This window comes from Aquila chrysaetos, chromosome 16 (assembly GCF_900496995.4).
Source record: "Aquila chrysaetos chrysaetos chromosome 16, bAquChr1.4, whole genome shotgun sequence".
NCBI classification, from domain to species: Eukaryota; Metazoa; Chordata; class Aves; order Accipitriformes; family Accipitridae; genus Aquila; species Aquila chrysaetos.
The window spans coordinates 16,199,948-16,224,898 of NC_044019.1; the positions used below are offsets into that span (position 1 = coordinate 16,199,948).

General features: G+C 35.5%; 1 protein-coding gene across 1 annotated transcript in view; it reads right to left on the bottom strand.

Annotated features, from left to right (window-relative positions):
• Window positions 1–24,951, bottom strand: part of PDE3B (phosphodiesterase 3B) — a 95,269-nt gene that overhangs the window by 26,302 nt on the left and 44,016 nt on the right. The window contains 1 exon segment of the mRNA XM_030038359.2: window positions 376–426. Within this exon segment, the coding sequence (XP_029894219.1) occupies window positions 376–426 (51 nt within the window).

Below are 24,951 nucleotides of genomic sequence, written 5' to 3' on the forward strand. Positions count from 1 at the left end.
GGTGAGGGGAGAGTGAGTGAGCAGCTGCGTGGTGCTTAGTTGCTGACTGGGGTTAAACATGACAACCTGGTAGACCTGAGTTTGGTGACATTGCTGGGGAATCACTCCCTAACCTTATGCTACTGGATATTTAAAAAAACCCACTGCCATCTTAGCTAGGTTTGAGACTGTTCCTATATACACCACAGAAAGTAGATCCCTGTCAGCTTAGTCAGAACTGCTAAATACCAAGCATCTGCCACATAGAGCTAGAATGTACTAGGACAACTTAGGTAAATAAAACATCAACAGAAAAATTGAAATCTGACAGTTTACAGTAAACTCTTTACTCAATCACATTTCACAAAAGAATAATTAGATTCATAATACACTGACCTGGTAATAGGGCTTGTACCATTGCTTCAAATCCCAATCCCAAAGTATCATCTGTAAAGGAAAAAAAAAAAAAAAAAAAGAAGAGTAATAGGTGATATGCTAATGATGAAAAACAGCAATGGAATAAATCTTGATTATGTGATGTAATATAAAAAGCTTGTCCCTTCATCTTTTTACATGTAACAGACCATTTTCTCAGTTAATACTACCCCAGTAAAAGTCCTAAAGAAGAGTTCAAAGAAATTGCACACAACAGAGATATCTTGACGACAGAACAATTACACGGTCTTATTTCAGCATTCCTGGATTTTATGAATCATTTAACATGTACACTAAATTAGGTGGTGACAGTGTTTTCCTGCTTCTACTCAGTTCAACTTATAAAAGCAAATCTATCCTTAAACCTCCAATATATTTTATAATTTCTTTCTTTCCAGAACCATTCAAACAGTAGCAATTTTGTAAATACAGTGCAGAAAGCACTACGTTAACATAATTTATTTTTTAAAAAGGCAAAAAGCTCCCCAATATCTCATGTTAAAAATCGCTAATTTAAAAGCATTTTCTTGCAGGAGTTTTTGTTAGGTTTTACTTGAATATGGTTACAAATCTACGTGTTCTGAATAACTTCACGAAACCCACCAAACCCACAAAAGAACGTCAGCAACACAATCTGAAGATACTATCAGCTTCAAGTACGTCAACAGCACTCACTTAATTTTTCTTCTATACTGACAAAAAATAAAAACAACATACAAGAAATGAAATTCAGATGTCTGTCTGGTTTCAAAAGTGTTCAGTCTTCATGACTTCTTGACAGGTTCTAATTATTCTCTGATAAATTAATTCATTTGCACAACGTGCATTCACAAATGAAACAAATATAAAGATAAGCCTTTTTTTCCTCTTCTCCATAGCTACAGAGCACAAATCAAGTGCCAATACCCCACTTGGTAGTTCATATTCTGCAGTCCTGTAAGCTTTTTCTACTTATTTTTATAGGTGACAACTATGTTTGGTTTTGTTCCTCTAAGTCCAACAGCTCTTTCATGGAGAAAACACAATGTTCCAGGCTGGCACTTGCCCAGCAGAAGGTGCAGAAAGTGTCGATAAAGAAACATAGGCTGACATGTCAGCAGTACCCAGGCAAGGGCAGCACTTAAAAGGTTCTTTTTCTCTTCTGTTATCTTCATAGAGATACCATTACACCATGTTTAAAGTTAATAGTTATGACATCCACTTGCTATCAAAAGTGAAGAGATCTATCCTTAAGCATGTGCTTGAACTGAGAGTAAGTTATGCTGTATCAGAAAGTCATATTGTGTAAAGCAAGCAGATCTAAATCAAGAATTAAAAATTTAAGAATTTGAGTTTTTAGGTTTTTAAGTGATTAATCTAGCTACCATCTCCTTTTTTTTTTTTTTTTTTTTTTTAAAAACTAAGCATATGAGGTGACTGTCAGCCTGTCAGTGAAAAGCATTAAGATAATGACCAACATTATCTGGCCATACCCATTTTGTATGATGCATTTGGTTTTAGCATGATCATTGCAAAGGTGAAGGGGTTTTTCTTCCATAACAAACTAGAATGAGGAGTCTGTCTGGGCAGGTTGGGTTTTTTTGTTTTTCTTCATTCTCAGGTTTCTCGTTCCTGATTGACATTCGTTTACTGTTTCAAACATAGGTAAGTCTTTTGGTTTCATTTTGTCCTCCTAAGCTCGGGCACAGAGACTGCATTAATCTGCCTCACTGAATTTTGGCTCAACCAGCAACAAAGATTAGATGTCCACATGAGTTGTTAGTTGTATTAACAACATTTGATACTAATGGTCCACAAATTTACATCAGCTTGCTTACAATCTTGCAGCCTCCATTAGGGGACACAAAAGAGGCTTCCCTTCCCCCAGCTCTTCTAATATTTTATTTTTCTTTTAAATATGTGGTATGTTAGCTAATTTTATTTATTTGTCGTAAATGAGATCTTAAATAAAATACCTATGCTCTTGTTAACTCCAGAACATTTCTGTACCAAACCTTTAACTGCAACTGCTTTTACTGATGCAACCTCCTTTATTCATCCTTTAAGCAATTGGGAGCTTTTGTGTACATGTATGTGCACTCACATAAGCTATACTGTTATAATTTTGGGGGTCAATCTATACAACTAAAAAAGTTCAAAACCTTCCTTTTGGCTTTAGCCCTGCTATAGTAAAGAAATAGGCTCAAAGTTGTAGAGGCAGAAAATATTCATTGGAAAGTGTTACTGCTATATCCTGTGTCCCATACTCACCCAGTACACACAAGGTAAAATAACGTGCACAGCTCATGCAAAATCTACTTCCGATGCAAATAATGGTTTGATATTTTAAATGGCAGGGCACCAATTTATACACAATTTCATTTAAATGAAAAAAATTCACAGCTTGGATTCATGATTGAAAATTTTCTGTTGTCCTTTAAACCAGAAGATTTAAGCTTCCCCATGGACACCAATCTTACAGCAAAGAAATTAAAACAGTTTTGAAATAAACAGAACAAGTTTACCTGTATGTTGCCAACAGATTATTTTTTTAATGCACTAAACATCACCGTTAATTAGAAGTCATATCTCCTGAGAGAAGACAGGTATAGTAGTATATTAACACAGCTAGCAGGCTACCACAGTCTATATTAGCTGTAAAATTTTCAGGGCTCATTCCATGCGCCACATACTGAAGTAATTAAAATGAGCTGATGAAAATTTGGGGCACAAAGTAGCAATCACTTCTACTAAGCACAATGGAAAAAATGCAGATCACTATACAATGAATAGTTTTCTATGGTAAATACAACTTGGTACACCTCTACACTAATCAAATCCTTACAGGTTAATAATGAAAAGGGGGTTATTACCTTTTACACACCACAAGATGGCACTCAAATCCAGAGAGCCTCACCCACAAAAGAGAATTTCGGGAGAAAGGAACAGAAACCAGCAGCATATTCCTTAACAGACCTTCTGTAGAATTGAAATGATTTGACGGACAAGGGGTGTGTCTGTGTGTGTGTGACAGTTTTAAAGGTTAAGAGCTGATAAATTCTGCTTCTGTACAAAAACTTCTATGTTTAAAAGAATTTACTCCTTACCATTCTATTCAGAAACTAACTGTAAGGAAACTGTACTTTGTTTCTTACTACCTACCAGACTCAGTTTAATTAGCCTATCTCCATGCCTTGCAAGTTAAATCTGGAATACTAAAAAAGCAGCATTTTTGGCACTATTTTTGTTGAGAGTTTGGCAGTCAAAGCTTTAATTAATTACTGTGAATCATCAACAAAAGTTACAAAGTATTCCCAGAGTTGCATTAGTCTTACAACAGGAATAAAAAGGATACAGTTTATTTTGACTTAATATGAACAGACCAACAGACCTTAAAATAGGTCTTAGGCAGAGCCTCAGCAATTTTTGATTTTGCAACCATAAGACTTGTTGCAGAAAGATCTGTACTCTGTAATACTAAGATTTTGTAATCCATTGCACATAACATTCTTCCTCACCTCCTCCAACAAGAAACACCTGGTCTAGGAGGGACTTGAGTCATAAAAGTTCCAAGCTACAGCTTAAACCTCTGCTTAGCAACTCACACACTTTGGCTTTTGAGCATCCATTGTCAGTGCCAACATCACAACAATCACACATCTGGGAGCTCCTCTGAAGCTCCTCTGAAAATAAAACTGCAGTGGGCTCTGATATTGCAGATGAACTTCTGAAAGGTGAGAAATGTATAGCCCTCCCCCCATAACCATGTTTACCAAATTACCAGTCAGCTTGGAAGAGAAGTTCTCACATCAGCCTTTAAGCCCAGAGTCTCCCAGACCATCCAAAGAGCAGTGATCACACTTTCCTGGTTTTATATAATTGCTTGTCAAGCTGATCAGGGTTTTGAAGGACAGTTAATAAAAACCAAAACAAAACCCCACGCATAACACAGTACCATGCCTTGTTCTTTAACAGTCAAGGACTGTATTATATTTAACTATAATAATGGAATCTATTTAGCCTATGAAATAAATTTCAATGCAGTTAAAAGACGACAAGCCAGCTTACAAAAACCCTTTAAGTAGAAGTGACCTTTTCCAATGGTCGCCATCAGCCAGTGATGGGCTTAGGTCAAACTGAAACATGTCACTCAAAACAGGCTAAGAGTATTAACAGAGGGAATTTACATCAGTGGAAATACATTTTTTTAAAGGCTAAAGCTCAACAGATTCTCCAGAGTTGCTACTCTGAAGAATGAACACTATATTCAGTTCTATGGACGTTTAGTCAAATTTAAGGAGATTTTAAATACATATCACTTACTGGAAATACAAAGGAAAATTGACGGTAGGCATCAGCTATTACCCTTTGTTTATATTTTCTCAAAAATGAAAACAGTATTTCCACATACTCCAGAGGAATTGCCATGCAATTTGAACACAAGAATTTTAGAATCAACTTACCTGACACTATTTGTAAACCCCCTGTTCACTTGGGGGGGGTGGGGATGTGCGGGGAAGGCAAAGGCCCAGCTTGTTGAATATCACAACCCAAATTACCAAATTACTTTGGTAAGAATTACCAACCAGAATTACCAAAACTTAAGGATGGCACTTTTGCAAAGCACACACTGTCAGCAACATCAGAAACATTTGTGAAAAAACATACACAAGGTAACAGTAATAACGGCCTTCCCTAATACAGCTTATAGTTCAAACAGCAACAGGAAAAAGCAGTATTAATTTTTATAAAGAAAAAGGAAAGAAGTGCTCCTCTGAGAAGCTTGTAGTCTAAATAAACTAAAAACAGATGAGAAATGGGAGAAGACAGTCAATGAAACCCAGCAGAGCTTCAGGGTTTTTTGTTTTGGTTTTAATGATTTTTCTATACAGAAAGTTATCTTTCCTATCACAGCACAGCCAGTGTTTCCAGGGCCTGTAACAGATGTGTCTTTCAGAAGCAAGTTGATGCCACGGAGGGTGGAGTTCCTTTGGATCTTCTTTGCATGAGTGCCACAGCTCCATTTGGCTAAAGTCATGTTTGAGGAGTATTTTAAACTTCTAAAGGTTTAAGTGCAATAAAAGCCTATAGGTTTTACTTTTCTCCACTTAGAAACCACTAAAATGACTATAAAAGTACACTAAGCATTTTTAAACATTTTTTTAAAAACTTTAATGCTCAGCTCAAACTATATTTGGCTAAATAACTAAGTAATGATATTTTCAGAATAATTTAACTTATAAAATACAAAATCATGTCATTTTAGCTACTTGAGAATTACTTGTGTTTGTGTAAAGTTATATTAAGGACAATAGTCATGCAGAGATTTAAAATAGATGGCTACAAACAAATGTTTGAGAGCTTAGAAATCTAAAAATCCATTTTAAAACTAGAATATCACTAATACATATGCTCCATACCCTAAGTTGAAATGTGCACACCATCTAAGGCCATACACAACGTTAAGACTTGTAACATTGCTGTTTGATTCCCTAAACTAGGTAAGTGGGAAGTTTTAGTTTCAATGACGATACTATTCAGGAGATTCAGCGTGTGCTTTAATGCTTGTTAAGAAAAGAAAACTTGTCCTATTTGACACCACCCATTCACATTCCACGGTCCAAAATTTTAATGGAGAAAAAATGAGTACAAAAATGAGTTTCTACTCCTGACTGAGTCTTTCATTGATCAAATATAAAAGATTCCTAGTTGCTAGTAGCATCTGTTTGACACCATTAGGCATTAACTCCGTAAATAAGTATTTCCATAGCAACCAAGCATAGAATTAACTAAACAATGAAACCAACACCATAGCAACTTGATTCAGAAATCAACTCTGAAAAAAATCACCTCATTCAAAAGCAAAATTCTACAACCAGATGAGAAACTAATTTATTGTAAAATATGAAAAAAGTTACATTACACATGCATTTCTTTTCATAACTGCCTTTCAAATAAGATTGATGCTAGATTCATGGTTTTTATTTCTAAATAAGTCTTTTGTAACAGCTTACAATCAGTTAACTTTTTAAACCCATGTAATTTAATGATACAAAACCAAACACAGCAGTACACAACCTAGAAGTCTTGTTTTATTTATTTATTTGTTAGAATTTTTTCCCCTCTCTGTGTAGAAAAGGTACATTTTGAAAAACAATATGTTATTAAGTAGTTAAGTTGTATTCAGTATGACAGTAAAGGTGATGCAACCAAAGAATGACTCTGTCAAAGTAGAGGTAGCATTATTTCGATAACACAGACAACATTCTGTTGTGAAATCTTGCAAGCCAAAACACCATCCACTTGAGTAGGTTATTGTAATCAAGACAAAATACAGCACTTGGGAAAGCACTCAATATGATACTTAAGGCATTTAGAGTCATGATGATATTTCTCCACCCACTAAACCTTCCCATGAAAATAAGTGGGACAGGAAAAGACTAGGATATTTTTGGAATCCTAATACTTACCACTTCCTGACGCTATACAATTTATTTATCCAAGGTTGTAAAATGGCTAATAGTTTGTGAAGTCTGCAGATAGCCACAATCTTTGAACAGAAACTGAGTGTCCTTTCATGGTTCTAAGGTTTGAATACATGTACTGAAGGAAATTGTCATATCCCCTATCCTACCTAGACTCTGTTGTTGACTCTGCTGAACTCCTTCATAAAAGGCATTATCTTCACTTTTTTAAGAAGTCTAAAATCTTCCTTCAATGGCAAGAGACTTGCTTCTACTTAATTGCATTAGTAAATACTATTCTATACATTAAACAGTACCTGCAACATACTTGGCTGGACACGTAAGAACAACACTGGAACATACAGGTGTCTGGCCACCATAATGTTTTCACCAGACTCCACAGTATTCTGATCTTCCCTACAAATACAAATCTTCAACAAGAGCTGCACCTAAGAAAACTTTAACAAGTCACTTCAGAGTCTTCACACATTTAGTTACTGTTTTCAGTAACTTGGTCCTCAGCACAGATACAAAACCAGCAAAAATGCTCCACTGTTATGCTAAAGTTTCAAATAAGCCTTCAGCAGGCTTATTCTTACAGTTAATATTACTCCCTGCAAGCGGAAATTATTTTTTTTTTTGGTTGGGTTTTTGTTTCTTTTTTATGTGTTTGTTTCCTTTGTTTGTTTTTAAAAAGACATGCTACTTCTGCTTTTTTAACCAGGAATATCAGCAGGTCAGCTTCTACTTTGTCTGCTGTAGAAAGTTTTTTGTTCTTTTATTGCTTGTTATGTTTGCTCTGATCTTCCTTTTAATATTTTTTAAGATATTCAAATGTTTCAGAAAGGTTCTAAAAGGTGTTTTGTCTATCAAGGGAAAGTAGAGGGTTTTTTTCTTCTTATGTAGGTAATGAAAAAAACTGGCTAAAACCACACTTAGGTCATTTCCTGTTCCTTCTAGGTTTTGTCAGGCTTGCACGTCAGAGTAAAGGCCAACGAGTAATTTATGGCAACTGGGGGAGGGCGGGCAGAGGAAAAAAGCCTGCTATGTGCAGATCCTTTAATTGCCCATTATAAGCATTTTCCTTTAGAGCATGTGGTTCTAATCACCATCAAAGAAAAGAAATAGTGCTAGGTAGATTACTGCTCTGATCCGGTACAGTTGCTTCGGTGTTCTGGCATTCTGTACTTCTTTTACTGTCATCCAAAACCTAAAACCATTTCTTAAAGTTGTGTTTATTTTACAAAAAGCAAAATCTAGAAATTGCTCCCAAAACATCCTTTTCACATTTACCTATTGGCATTATTTTACAATTGTATGTAGTAAAAGCCTTTACTGCTGTGTTGACACACTGTAAATGTATCGTGTTGGAAGAGATGAGAGAGCAACCTTAAATTTTATCTTTCTGCAATAGAAGGATGTGCACAAATCTTATGCTGAATCTTATGCTAATATCTTCTTAATGCAGTAACTAAAAACATTTACTAGAGATGAACAGATTTCCCCCTCTATTGACTTAAATTTTTTAATCAAGTGGTTTTTTCTACCTATTACACTAGAGATACAGGAATGAATCTCAGATCTTTTTCTTTTCAGCAAAGAGAAACTATTTCATAAGACCACAAGCTGTTTCTTCAGCACTGAGCTGAAGAAAAAGAGATACTGAATTTTTCACAAAGATTTTTATCACAACTTTCTCTTTAAAATCTCATAAAAATACTTACATTTCTCCTCTGTCTCCAAGTGCCCCTCTAAAATGAGCAGCACAAAATTAAGCTGTACAACTCTTAGCCAAAAATTAACATTAATATGAGAATGGTTCACATCAAAGTAATTAGACCAAATGATCTAGTCCAGTATCTTGCCACTTACAACACCAGCCACCTCAAAATAAGAATATTCTTAAGTAAGCAGTGCTGATTCTCAGAATATTCTTTCAGCCTCAGCAACACAGCTCAAGGAGCCATACATTGTATGCCTTTGTATATTACAAAGGTCAATAGATTCTTCACCTTTGCATTTCTCTGATCATCTTTTCAGAATCCACATAAACTTCTGACAGACTGATATCATACACAAAGGCATTTCACAAGTTAAATACAGATTATGCAAAGTTCCCTTTCATTCTGAATCTGTCAATGCTGAATTCACACAGTGAGGAAGCAAACAATCAGAAACACTTTCATGCAGTCTACCCACTGAACAATTTGTTTTTGCAAAAGCTTATAGTTGTTCTCCAGCTAACTTCAGGCACGAGACAATTTTTTTCAGACTATGAGGCTGTATTTTCAAATCCCCCAGGTTATTTCATTCAGAGACACAGCACCTTCAGAGTAACAAAACCTCTAATTCACTAAACACCGCCACTTTTTTATTTGATTGCATTAATTGTTGTCTTAAGGACTTTTATTTACAAAATTGCCACAAGGTACAAGCTTTACATAAATCAGTGTTGTTTTCTTTCAATAACTTGATGATGACCCAAAAAGAAACATTACAGGGACTGAAGTTAGGGAAGTAAGCTGAAAGAAAACGGTCAAGAAGCCAAAGAAGTTATTATGTCATAAAGGAATGCAAATATTGCTGCAGTGCTGTGGTTGGAAGTTATACACGGGGATTGAACTAACTAAATTCTCAGTTGCTCCAGCTAAAGAATTAAAAGCAATAATTTAAAAACAGATGAGGGAGTATAATTACGAGTCAGATTACAAGAGCAATTGTGTTAGCAAAAGTTAAATCGGTATTAAAAAAAAATATCTTAATGGACAAGTTTCTGGTTGAAGTGCCAGGAAATGCAAGATAAATTCTCTCGGGGGAAAAAATATTGAAACTCTGAAGAATGTAACACAGATTGCTGTCAGAAACAGAGAAGAAGAAGGGAATGCAAATTGCTGCATTCTACAGAAAGTGCCAATTTATTTTTCTCTAATGTATTCATGTTAAGTAGTACTTTAGTTGGCAGCTTCATAAGCAGTTGAGAAAAAACTCAAATGGTAGATTTTAATGAACACTGAAAGTTTTTTTACATGTAGTCATGTTGTGATGCTGCTCTAAATGAAAAAGAATGAACAACGATGCCTTCCCACTTGTTGTAACATTAGTTGATGACCAGATTAAATGAAACTACTTGGGGAGATCCACTTTGTTCCCCAAATGGCAAGTCTTGCATAGATAGCAGTTTATGTCATGCTTATCTTGCATGTGCGAAGTGAACAAAGGAATCGCCACTAGCAGTATGGGGAGGGCCACATAGACAGTTCCACCTTGCCTCGCGATAAACTCATCCATGTAGGAAGAGTGTATGCAGACAGACACCTCTGGTAGTTGTTACCAGTTACTAATATTGTTGTGAAAAAGTTCTCTAAGAAAAGATTGAGCTATGAACAAGCTCAGATTTCAGTTAAAAGAGGGAAAAAGAATCCCCAACACCCTAAAACTCCAGAAGTCATTGTGAAATGTTACGGGGTTTTTGTAACGTTTAATAGCATATCCTCCTGAAATTGATTCAATTTATGTAGATGTAAGCTGAATTTCACACTCTGCTAATACAGTAGCTAAAGGTATGCTTCCAGGAAAGAAAAACCATCTTTGTCCCACAATCAAGATCTCCAAAACTACAGTTTCCTTTCTTCATTGACCTTTTCATAAATTATGTTCCATTCTGCTCTTCAAACTATCACAGGACTCTCCCACACTTGAAGACATAACTGTATAACCTACTATATGTAAAGGTAATGGAAAATCGTATCCAAAAGCCTGTTTTCACTCCAGTGTTTTGACTTACTCTCTAAGCCACTTTGCTACCCTGTTCATAGAGCACAAGTTACAGTTATATGCAACATTCTTATTGCAAATGTTTCTGAATACAGCATATGAAATTCTAGCACAAAAGAGAATTGTGAAAAATAGTAAAGTTGACTTATTCCTTATTCTAAGTAACCTACCAACTTTTGTTTCTATACTAGGTTTTCCTACAATTTTGAGGAGTGAAATTGATACCCCCCTCCTAAAAAAAAAAAATCAAACCTTGTGATATATCAGGTTGAGTTGATCTTAAAAATACCCAGACTCAACACCTTTTTTTTTTTTTCTTTCATTTTGGTAGCATGACTCAGATGGAGAAACTAATATGAAAGAAGGTCAAGATGGCTCATGTGTCTTCCAGTGACTGGAAGTCTAGTAAGAATAGCTCACCACCCTTTTCTATATAGGCAGAAAACTATTGGGAAGTTCTTTTAAACTGCAAGACATTTTTAGCAAAATCATCACAACAGTGAAAGTTACATAAATGCCTACAGAGAACAACATTGTCAGTGAGAATATAATTTGCCATTTGGGACAAGTATTATTTACAATAAAGTTGCAGTGCAGCATGCCCAATAAATTAATCAAATATTATAAATGCGTGCAAAGTAACTTCTCCTTGGGGAACACCACTAATTTTTTCATTTCTCAGCTTTTTTCCCCAATAGCCTTTAATAAGTTTGCTATGAAGTCTCTTTCCAACTATGTTTTCAAAATAGCTATTAATGAGATGAACCTAACAAAAACAAGTCTATGCTCATGTGTGACTAATGCTATGTTCTTATCAACAAATTCAACTCTCGACTAGCATCTTCTAGAACTTGTATATGTTTTGATTTTTTTTTAAAGCAGAAAAGGGGAAAATACCTAGAATTTAAAACTAACTAACCATAGAAAAACTATGGGATGCCAAGATACTCAGCAATATCTGACTAGAAAAATACTGTCTCAATGAGGCAAGCAGAAAAACTTTTACAACACCTATCAGATCATTGTAATTGGCTCTTCCATTTAAAAAAAACAAACCTCATAATCTTTATGAAATAGGCAAATAGTTGTGCAGTTATTCTTTTTTTTTTTTTTTTTTTTTTTAACTGAAAGCTCTACACCTTATGCTTTAAAAACAAAGGGTTTTTCCATTACAGGAATTATAGATTTCATTCTAAAATTAATACATAGAACAAATATCTTCTACAGCATTTAATTACAATATTTACATTGAAATGTAGCAATTAGAATTTTTTCCCTATTTGAGTAATTTTAATGTATCAGTTAACTTACGACATTCAAAATGTATATATTAATCAAATACCCTTGTAAAGCACATACAAACTAAACTAGGAGATAGACTGGCCAAAATAAATAACCAAATATTTAATCATGCCTGATCCAACACATGAAAGATAAGATTTTATTATAGTAACCTTCAAAGGAGTAAAATCTGTACGATGTGGTATAACAATCACAAGTTGTGTATTGTACCACGGGACTAGAAACTAGCAGATATAACATCAGCTTTTAAAGGTATCCAGAAGGTGAGGAAGCTGTCAGAGGAAAGGGACAAAAACTGGGGAAAAAAAAAACCAATGAACAAACCACAAAATGAATTTATAGATGCACCATTTAAATGAAACATTGATAAAAATCAGTAGGATTTTCATACATGGATACCATGCCCAGCAAATCTACCAGACCCTTTGAAACAGACTGCACACACCAACAAAAGTGAACTACTCAGAGTACTTTGATTTAAAAACCAACCAAACAAAAAAACCCCAACCAACACCAACAAAATACTTTGACATGGTCTCCCCTTAATGCTCCTGATGAAATCACATTTACATGGGAAGAAAGGGATGGCTCTCCTCTGGATTAGCAATTTGTTAGAACACAGAAAGTAAAGAATAATAGTAGAAAGTTCACAAAAAAAAAAATTGCTAATAGAGACTTCCTTAAAGATTCAGGCTGGGATCTATCTTAATCAACCCACTCTAAATGAATTGAAAAGGCAATACAAGTCTGAAGTGCCAACATGCACTGATGACACAAAATTCCTGAGGATAGTGAGAAATAGAGCTGATTGTGAAAAAGCATCAAAAGATCTTAATATAGTGAGTAAACAGGCAATAAGACATTGCTGAAATTCAGTACTAACTAATGAGTAAATGCAGAGAACAAAAGCAAATTTTAAACTATTTATATAGAAAGCTGGGCTCATATTACATCAATGGCAACCAGGAAAGAGTTCTTGAAGCCATTTGCATCAGCCCAGTTCTCAAAGATGTTAAATGAAATATTAGAAAAGGAACATCAAATAATACGGAAAAAACAGTGTCACTGCATAAATCCATGCTACAGCCACAGTCTGAGTGTTGCATGTAGATACAGAAATATAGAAGAAATTAAAAAGGACAGGCTTATAAAAGATATCAAAGATATGGAACAGCTTCTACTGTGAGGAGCTACACAGACTGGGATCCCTTAAGTGTGAGGAAAACAGAGGGTTAAAACAACACTCTATAGTTACCAATGTTATGAAGAAGGTAAATACAGAATGGTTAGTCAGTACTGTTCACAAGCACATGAATGAGGACCATGTAATTAGATCATCTGGCAGCAGGCTTAAAACAAGCCAAAGGAGGTATTTCTCACACACTACATAATTAAATTATTGCAGTCATTGCTGCAGGTTTTTACAGAAACTAAATGTAACTGAAGATGTTAAAAAAAGTTCACAGACTGATCAATCCATGGCTACTTACCACAGCCCAGACATATCCTCTAGCTAAGGATGGCCTAAATTGTAATTTGACAAAACATGACAGAGAACCAACCCCAGAGAAGAAAAAAACCACTTCTGAAACAAATGCTACTACTGACTATTATTAAAGATAAAAAGCCCGGGCCGGGTGGACCAGTTTGATATCATCTCCAATTAACATAAAATGAGTAATTATAAAAATGGACCTATCTTAGCAATTTTCCTAGTTGCAGCAAACTGTACTACGCTTTTGTATCCTTGGGAAGTTTCCTTCTGAAGCCTGGTTATGGAGTTGCTCCTCTCATCCATCTCTGTCTTTGAACTACAGGTCTCCAGCTCCTTTCTGTAAATCTCAATCTTTTCCACTCTTGTAGTCTAGAAGCTTCTCCTCTTCCCCCCACCCAATATGCTCCCACGGGCAGCAGCAGGCTCCTACTCCCTCCAGAGTTCCACATGACCCAGTCATTCCCTTTAAAATAAACATAGTTTAAAAAAACCCCAAGAAAACCCCACAAACAACTATCCACCAGATTTGTTTATATTACAGCTCAAATATGACTTAATCCATTTGTTCCTCTTGCAGAATAATTGACACTAATGATATAGCCCTTGTCCACCAATAACTAAGTATGTATGTTCTTCAAAAATTAAATACAAGACAGATCAAAGAGCTTGGAAAACCTCTGTTACATACCCTTTTCAGACTTTTTATATATACATATATGTATATACATATGTATGTATATACACACAAGCTCTACAGAAATGGGTATACAAAGTATCTAATCACATTATGAAAGTTTCTTAAAATGTATCATTGCACTAACAGTATTATCACCTCTGTCATATGAGCGCATCAGCAAACTAACACAACAAAATAAATGAAGAAACACACTAAAACACCATCTTGCATAATGCTCAGGAAATCCATTGAAAAACTAAGCTACAGAACTTTTGCTTTTTCATTTAATGCATCTCAACTTTATTTCTCTTTACACTTTCAAAATCTGAGTATCAGGCTGGTAACTTGTCTTGGGTTTGGTTGGGGTAGAGTTAATTTTCACAAGAAGCTGGGAGGGTGCACAGCCAGGACTGCTGACCCAAAGTAGCCAAGGGGATATTCGACACCATGTGACATCGTGCTCAGTATATGACAGGGAACTGGCTGGGGGAGGAGGTATCACAGCTCGGAAACGGGCTGAGCATTGGATTTTGGGTGGTGAGCAATTGCATTGTGCATCACTCACTTCACACATTCTTTTACTGGTATTATTGTTATTATGACTTCTTCTCTCCTTGCGTTGTCCTGTTAAACAGTCCTTATCTCAACCCAAGAGGTTTTACCTTTTTCTTCTGATTCTCCTCCCCATCCCACACTGGTGGGGCTGAAGAGTGAGTGAGCAGCCGCGTGGTGCTTAGTTGCCGGCTAGGCTTAAACCATGACATGACTAAAAATAATCAGGAAGGTTCAATAGTGACAAATAAGGAGAAGAGCAGCACTTCCAGCAGCACAAATCTCCAAGTAATAGAATGCAACACCAAATATTAAAATAAACACAGAACTGAACCAAGCTGCAGATAGCAAGCCAATGAAGCTGAGAACTTGCTTACAATTATACTTAACTAAACAAACATATTGATGAATCTATTATCAGCACATCCAATTAGAACCTACTTTTTGAAGATCAGAGTGAATTGCAAGTCTAATCTGAAGATGACAGGCACTATCACAACCCTAGGCTATACCTGCTTTAAAAGGCAAAAGGTATACGCCTCTAAACTGAACATTATCACAACCCTAGGCTATACCTGCTTTAAAAGGCAAAAGGTATACGCCTCTAAACTGAACATTATATCACTGTATAGCTTAAAAGAACCCAAATTCAGAAAACATGTGTAAGAATTATTGAGGAGATTAGCACTTTCCTTAAAACTGGCTAGTGACCTTCAGAAGCTGTATTTGAAATTTTAAATTAAAAGGTGTTTATTACTAATTACAGTCCTAAATGAAAACAAGTTCAGTTCTTTCCCCATTCTTTATCCTCCAATTATTTTACTATTACTGCTTGGAGAGAAACTAGATGAGCAGCAGATTGACAGAGGGGGAAAGAGAAATAAGGAAGGACTAATATACTGGTGAGATTCTAAATTACCATTGTTGCAAATATTCTGATAAAGAAATCAAAATTTAATCACATAGAAGAGTTAAGTTTGATTAAGAAGTAAAATTGTGAAGCATAATGTATAGGATTGTTAAGTTTGAAATGTAGCCATAGAAACTTTAGGAACTGTGTTATGTGTGACTATAGGAACCTTAATATTGTTAAAGTTTGAAATAGCTAACCATAGAAACCTCACCAGGAAGTTACTGGTTTTTCTATGTTTTGTTTCAAGAAACTAGGGAAACCATCATGGACACCAGTTCTGCTGCTTGGAAACCCCTTACCCTTCCCATCTCGATTTGAGTATTGAAGATTCCAGTCAGTAGAGCTAAGTGAAATTGACCAATGATTGTTTTTAAATAAGAATATTGATAAGGTTATATAATCAAAGGACCAATCATTATAAAGGTTAAATTTAAGAGCGAGCTTAGTATGCATTTTTATGTAAAGAGCTTATGTAACAATGACCTGACAGAAAAAGTCCATAAAAACTGATGGATTTTGATACTAAGTTGGACATACCTTTGGAGGAGCAATCCCCCATGTCCCCAGTGCTGCAATAAACGAAGTGCCTGCTTCTTAACTTCACATTGGTGTTAAGGAGTTTTATAGCGGATTTCAGTAACACCATTCCTTAACTTGCTATTTTCTATCAAAAGGACTATTTCATACTTTAAATGCATTTTCCAGACTGCTCAGACTGTCATACAAAGGTCCATGATCTGTTCTATCTATATAATTGCTTATTTTTTAATTTGATGGTGATGGCTGATGATCATATGAGCGCATTCCACTGTACTGGATCACCTAACCTGAAAGAACAGTTTTAAAACATAAGTTTAAATAAAGATGGTCATATGATAGGGAAAGTGGAGAACAGCAAATCTTCAAGTGAAGGGTGTTTATTCTTTTGAACCATGACAGATTTCTTCATGTCTATCACTACAGCATTACCTTTGCCCAACTGCAAATAGCATGAGGTAAGGTTAAACTACTTTAATTCTCATATTCAAGTGGGAATGTTTTGAAGTAAGGATAATGAAAGCAACCAGTATCTTATTCCCCTGAAAAGTAGTAGTAGGTAGATACAGAGTATTTGTTTCTTCACTCCAACTATATCATAGCAAATAATCTGTATTTAAGACAGAAATAAACGAATTTTATACAGAAAAAGTTCTATTTATGCTAGTGGAATTGGGAAGAAAATCACTGACATGTAAGTTTATATATCATGGGTGCTACTGAAAATAAAGATACTTTACAGATCAAATGTTTCAAACAAAAGATTACAGTCAGGCAGCCATAAACTCAGAAATGCAAAAACAGATTGACAGAACCTTGCCTGAAATATATGGAAAGAAGGAATGACTTCCTCCATGTTACCTTTTTTGCCTTTCCTTTTTTTTTTTTTTTTTTCCAACCCTCTCTTTTCAATCTGTCTGTTCATACTAATTTTTTTTGTATTTGTTTCTGCCGAGGACAGTCAGCTGGCCTATAAGGGCAATTAGATCACCAAGACATAGGCTAATTGCCATACATATTACTAGGGATTCTGACCCAGACATCAGTCAGTAGGAAGTAGATGGCAGGAAAAACAAACAAACAAACTAAAAATCTCTCTCAAATTTTGAGGAAGACAGACTTTAAAAACAAAAATAAACAAACCCAACTCACCTGAAAATTGCCAACAGCCTTTGCTGTTTCTTTTTTCCCTGCTTTCACATGTTTACAAGAAAAACAAACAAACAAAAAAAACCCCACAACAAACAACCCCCACAACAGTTTGCCTTTATTTCAACCACCTCTCTCCTTCACAGCATTATGGTTTGATTCTTGCCAGGTCTACCTATGCAGTGGTCCTTTCTTGGTCAGTGAAGACAGTTACACAGGTATCAGTCAGAAATGGTAATGCTCATTAAAGACCTATTACTAACTCCAGGTTAATACAAACAGGGAGGATACTCTTCTTACTTTGGAGTTCTGTGATGGCAGTTGCCTGTGTTCCCTGTGCTTCAGTTATGCCACCGATTGCTGAAAGTATATTTTAACACTGAAGAAGTAAGAGCAGCCAAGTTAAGCTTTAACAGCAGAAGATAAAACAGGATACACACAGTCAAAGTTATGAAATGTTAGGCCCAAAGGGACTATGTTTGTCCTTCACTTACATAGGGCAGAACAGACTGTAGTAATTTCTGCACCCATCCCATAACTACCAACTGGTTTACTCTAGAGCCTATTTTTTATGAGAATGTCTGGGTCTTTCCACAGAAGCTAATTCTAGTTGAAAGAGAGTATGTGTGAATGAATGTTTTAAATATCTGCTCTAGGTTATGTCATATGCAGCCTAACTAGGAGGGCTCTAAATCACCTCATCTCTATGGACTATGTGGGAGCACAGAAAACCCATCCTCCCAAAATTAATGTTATTTTAAAAAATAATTCTGATTTGAACACTTACAGCAAGAGATAGTTCTTATCTATCTTCAGATTCCAACTTCCTTCTCTCCTTGAAAAGAATATGCACATACTTACAGTTCTTTTGCACATACAAAGAGGAATTATATGACAAGTCTAGCAGAGCAGGAAGACCACTGTTAGATTTCAGCATTTTCTCTCAGTAGTACAATGAACAAATCTGGCATTTCAAGAAAATTAAAAATATTGGGGGGTGAGGGGGTAGGAATCAACAGACACCTGTCAACCACAAAAGCTAAACTCTCTAAATGTTTTAACAACAAAAAGGCAATTTATAAATAACAGCATGATAAAGACAAACAGACTTTGGTTCTGTGGCCAGAGCTGCTCACAAGTACTTCTTCACAGTAAGGCAAGGCGGCAATGAAACACAGAGATTTAACAGTAGTCCATGTACGAAGGCAGCTTGGACCAATATTGTAGATCAAAAGCTCTGACACAGCTCAGCTGAAGAGGATTGTTTCCCCAGGGAAGGAGGAAAAACTATTTTCTCCAAGCTAAATTTGGTTAGAGACCAATTCCTTTTCAGAGCCTATTTTTCCCTTCCTTCATAGCATGTCCTAACTGGGCCTGAGTTAGATTTAGAAACCTTTCTAACTTGCCACCAGAGCATGAAAGCTTAGGATTTCACTGGAGGAAATTATTGGTGTTTCCTCTAATAATCCTTTTTTTCCTGGGGTATGAGTCCAAACCAAATATTACATTTCTCAAATGCATGCCTTATTGCAAAGATGTACACAGAGACATGAATATCAGAAGCAGTCTCTATAGTAAAGGTGGTTCTTAAAATCCACTGAAGATCACAGACATGGTCAACAGTAAAGAAGAATCTTTGAGGCACAAACTAGAAAAGAACAAGAGTAATTTGATTTAACAAAATACAGCAGTACAGGAACAAAATAATGAACAGACAGCAAAAGTAGAAAACTGCTCTGGCTTAAAATTACTATGTAGTTTTAAGACAATTCTAGGATGAGATTTTTGGTTTATTCTGCTGTGGAGACACATAGAAAGGCAAGGTTTGTGTGTGTGTGTCAATGGATCCTGCTCATGCAAGAAATTTTCCAGTCTCCAAAGCAGCAGCATGTGTACACCTGCAGAATGAACATATGGATGGAGAAGCACAATAATAGAATACTTAACTACAAGGAAATTCCACAAGTCTCATACTATTCCTTAGAAGTAGTTTTCTAGAAGTCTAGCTATTCAACTTCTACATGGGAACTGTGAGCACGAAGTCCAGAAGAAAAATGTTACACACAAATATGTCTAAAACACTTGAGTAGAACATTGAAGTTTTCCTATCATACACTATTTAATTTCCTCTCTAGTTACTCCCCTTAAAAATGCTCTTACTCTCATTATATAAAGGTTACTAACGCTCTTTCCTCTTTCTGATAGGAATTCTTTTTTTTTTAGAACCTTCTTTAATATAGAAAACATCACCAATGGTTCTTAATATAATTTCACATTTTCATGCTGACTACATTTTAGTGCCTGTACTGTCCTAAAATTCTTTTAAAGAAATAGAGATGACTGTAAAATGTGCTATTTAGACACTTACAAAGAAGTGTAGCAGGATGTACAAAACCACTTTGAAACGTCATCTCACCAGGTTCTCTCTCAAAGAATGGATTGAAAAAAGCAGCAATGCCTTAATTTATGGGTGCTTCTCTTACAAGCCATCTGCCTCAAGCAAAACAGCTGCCAGTGATGCAAGCTGGGAAAGTAGCCAATCTGGCTCACATGCAACTATATACCCAAGAGAGCAATTAATAAGTCACAAAACAGTACCCAATTATGCAAGCATTTTTGAATCTTGGGGCTCAGAACAGGGCTGAGAGAGTATGAGACAAACTGAAGGAACTCTCAGCATTCAACTACAGCGTATGGATGCTGCAGCACCCCCTGATCTTTCCTTCTTACCAGCTTTTACACAAGATGAAGTGGGAAATTAAATTTCACCTAAAAGTTAGCAAGCTTTTTTAAAAACATGAAACCAAATGACAATATTTAAATTGCAGGAAGATATCTTCAATAATTGCTTAAATCCCAAGACTCATGCAATGCTACCTTTCATTCAAAAAGCACAGGGTACTTATTCAAGAAAAAAGTGTCAATAATTATTTACATAAGTGACATTATTTTACCCTACTTATGTGAGGGAATTAAAACAAACATTATTTCTATTGTCTTCTTCCACATATTACCATCTGAGTTTCATATATTTTGTTCTTAAAAAAAAATTAATAATTTAAAAATGTAATAAAGAAATCCTCTCCAGCCATGAACTGAAAAGCAGCCAGGGTTATTTTTTTGGCAGGTAGTAAGCAAGATTCAAGCTGAGCACATCTGAATGAGTTTTGACAGTTATATCATATCAAATTAATTTTTTCAATGCTCTTTTGTTCACAGCACCTTTTCACTAATTGTCAAAATATATGAAAATTACGGTCTGGACGTGTTTCAATTTCTGGGGGGCCTTCTCTTCACCAGGAAAGTCAGCTTATGTTAGAGGTAAAAACATTAGTCCACACTTTGTATTTTGACAGGTTAACTGGAGGAACTGTGTTTAGGAGACTATCTCCAGGTTTATAAAGAGAACACACACTAATCCACATGTATAATAGAAAAATCAAAACAGAAGCATTACTAAACATGTAGATATGCTTTATTTGGTGGTGGTTTTCTGTTTTGTTTCCTAACATAGCAGGAATAGTTGTTTGCCAAAATACTATTACAGTGTCACTGCTCGGCAACTGTCAGTCCAGTAGAAGATATTCTAAAACAAATAATACAACTATACCTCTGTTACAAGTCCTATCTCAACATTACTTCCCCAAATAAGTGTATAAAGTTACGTTTTGGTTTCAAAACTAGAAAAACTGAGGAGATGCCTAAACCAGTCATCTAGCTCCTTACTTTCTCCCTCCCCCCAAAATAGATAAAATTATTCATAAAGGCTAGTAATTTGTTCGCACTTGTAGCAATAAAAAAGATTCATTATAACTATGTTTAATAAAGTGGCATATTGGCAATCATAAGATCAAAATTAGTTTGCTAAATTTCAATTCCAACAATGTAAACAACTTCAAAGAGGTACATAACAGTCATACACCTACTCAAACAAGCTACGTATAGAATAGACAAGGAGCAGCTGGAGTAAGACAGAACCATAAAGAACTCCACATCTTTAGAAACCTCAGGATAACAAGGCAGAAGGGAAACTCCTCTTGATTACCTGGTACCTGCAATGTAGTTAAAGATTTACAGAGAGGAACTCTGTCCCTCATAATTTTAGCAAATCTTTTGGAAAGGGCTCACTATTAAAGTGAGAAAGTTAAAAACCAAAAATTCAATATGAATGCCCCAAAATTCATTTCATGAAATATTGTATGGTAAAAAAGCAAAAGGGAACAGTCAAAAAACCACACCAAAAATTTAAATTGAAACTGAAATTGCCATGCACTTAAAATGTTTGTGAGGTCTTTCTCCCGCAGGTAATCTCTGTCAAGTAATAGAGCTCACACAGAAGCTTACAATGAAATCCTTAATACCTACAATCCCAAGACTTAAAGGAACTGGATCATGAGTAAAATAACTACGCCTCTATTAATTTTTTTTTAAATGATGCAACAGGTTCAAAAGCAAGCAGGCAAGAGGGAGCAGATATACAGGCAAATACAGATAGCACAAACACTCTCCTGCACCTTCCTGCCTGCAAGGCAGAATCATATAAGCTTCACATCCTTTGGAAACTGAACTAAAATACATATTATACCTCCAATACTATTTACTGAATAAACATACTTCTTCCTCTACAGGAATTGTTCTTTCTGCTCTACTAATTTCTAAAAAATGAAATATAACAGTTTAAATCTATCTATTGTATGAACCTAGAATGTCAAAATTGTGAATGACATGGTAAACCGTCAGGCAACCTCCCCAGGAACATTTAAGGGATGTAAAGGAGCTGCAGTCTCTCTCCTGTCAGTGCACCATCTTTCTATTCCCATACCACACAGAAATGCTGAGGCCATGCAGTTACCCCTCAGATTCAGATAAGAACAATAGCTATCTCTGACCCCAGCCAGAGTACAGTTTTATTACTTGTACCATCCTAAATTTAGCTTTGTACATCTTAATATGTTTTGATACAAGGTGCACTGTCAATCCTCACAAATGCATTTGCCACCTTAAAGTAATGAAACAAAAACAATCAAAACCTTTAAAAAAGATTTAGATAGATACTAACTCTACAAAATTTTATGACACAAGATTTACCCAACTAATAACTGACTTTAGAAAAACCTTCTATAGGCATACTATTACTTCATTTTTTATATAGATAGTATAAACACTTGCCAGGAATGGCAAGTGAACCCGACAAGACAGAAATGCATATATTGAGGCCTGCCATTTACTTAACAAAGTAATGGCAGTAATGGAATCATGAAGTATAAGCTAGGGAGTGACCATTTTAGACCATCTAACAAACAAGAAGCTATTTGTCAGACACTGCCATACTACAAGAACTTGAAGGGCCATATGAACATTTTTAGTCAGCCATATCAGGGCACAGTTATGAAATTTTCCATTCCACTTCACAGTGGCAGTTTAAACCCATAAATAATCATTTTGTTTCATAACTGAAGAAAAGAAAATGCATTTTTATGCAATATAAATGTGGTTTGTATAATCTGTAAAAAGAGTAAGATTTCAGTTTTTGTAATGAAGTCCATTTGAGCAAGGATCAAGTTTAACTTGAAAAGTGGAAAGAAAGTTACATGATTCACAAGTAACAATACAACTTAAGTGTATAAAATGACTAAAGAATTATTTTCCAATATTTTTTGTCTATAATAATGTCAAGCTCCTTTTTTTATATTTATATTTATAATCTGCCCCCCCCCCCCCCCCCCCGAGTACTTGTGTATTTAAAGAAGTTAAAACAATGACAAAGACATTTGCAGGAAAATCGAAGTGCTACAAACTGAGGGAGGTCAAAAGTATTATGTCAGAAATGAACTTTATTCTACAATGACACATTTTAAGCCTCACTATCACATTTCAATAGAAACCAGTTGAATAAATTTTATCACTTAGTTTTTCAATGTAGTAGCCAATATATTTTAAAAAAAATCTACAAGTTTAGCTATATCTTTTGTATGTTTTGAGTTGCACAATATTCCTAAAATAGAGCAACAAAAACAAAAAATTAATTCTTAAAATAAAGATGGAAAATATTTAGTAATTCTGCTAGTTTTTCTAGCTATGTTATGTTTGATCTTCATAAGAAATAATGAACAGAACAAAATCTTTGGTCTATTATAGAAAAATCCACAACAAGAATAGCTTTCTTATTATTATTTTTCCCAGACAAAAAGCTACATTCAGTTCAGGCCATGATTTGCTATCTGGACATGGTCCCGGGCAACTGGTGCTTGCTTGAGCAGGGTAGTTGGAACGGATGGCTTCCAGAGATCCCATCCAACCTCAACCATTGTCTGATTCTATGAAATGCACAGTTAAGATTGGCACACGAGTCTGTAGTCCTAGATGAGATCAAACAGATTTTTAAAATTTTGAGCAAGTTCCAATATTTTTTCCCTTCATCATATCATTTTTTGGAAAAGTTATAATAATTGCTTGTATGTTGACACCTGAACACATTGAGTAACTTTAGAATTAGGAAAGAAATTGATTTCTTAGTTATGATGTTTTGGGGGGGGATAGTGAAACACCACTTAAGAGGTCACACCACTGATATGTGTGTGTGTACTCTCTCTCTCTCTCTCTCTCTCTCTCTCTCTCTGTGTCTCTGCTTGAATAGGAGCTTTTTGCCTTGTTTGCTTTTCTATACCAGGCATTACATTTGGAAATAAAATGGGAGTATATAAATACTCACTATTAAAACACAAAAGAAATGCAACCAATAGATATTTCCAGTGGTATGAAAATATACAGTAAAAGCCTACAGGCCAATTTCTCCATCATCAATTTCTTAATTTTAATTAAAAATTCAAAACCTACTTCTACCATTCTTCTTCTACTGTTTGTTGCTTTGATCCAAAATAGTTTTTTTAAAAAAATTACTTGATGGCTTATAGTTATTAGATCCACATGGTTCACACTATGGCTTTCTCATCATTGCATGAACCTTTTTGGAAGCAGGCTAATAATGCCCTTCCCAAAGAAGTTCCTGAAAAGCTTTCCTACTTCAAAATGGTCAGAGCTTCTGATATTTCTGAGGCTAGCGCCATGCTGTAATATCCATGCTGGTCATAACCTTATATGCAACTACTGAACACTAAATTCAAACAGCGTTATCATTTGAAACTTCTAAAGGTCTAAGGATGTATCCTATTTTCAAGCTACCATTCTGACAAATTATCTGAGATACCAGAAATGAAATAACTCAAGTAGCTTGATGCTCTCTCTGGACTCATCAGTAATGTGCTAAGGCTACTGCACAGGGCAGATGATGCCCACAGGAAGCTAATGCTTCTCCTGCCTTCACTCCAGCTCAGATAACAGCAGATTATGACCATTCCTCATCTGCTGCTGCAGAAAAAACTTAACACATTTAAAACCTTTTACCCCAACTCTGTCATTTCAGACACATATCACCATGGCCATCAGGTAATTTAAAAGTACTTCAAGTTTCCCAAATCTATATGGCACCACAGTTTTTTGCTGAGTTGTAACATGAAAGGCCTTGAATTTGGAAAGTGGTAAGTCCCATATCCAAACAGTACTTCAAACCTGTGGGAATATTTCACGGGGCATGAGGACACAATGCCTGGTTTATTCATCAGCTGATAGCTAAGGGCCAGTGATCTCACTCCTCAAGCATATATTCAGTGATTCCTCTTTATGGCATTATTCTACA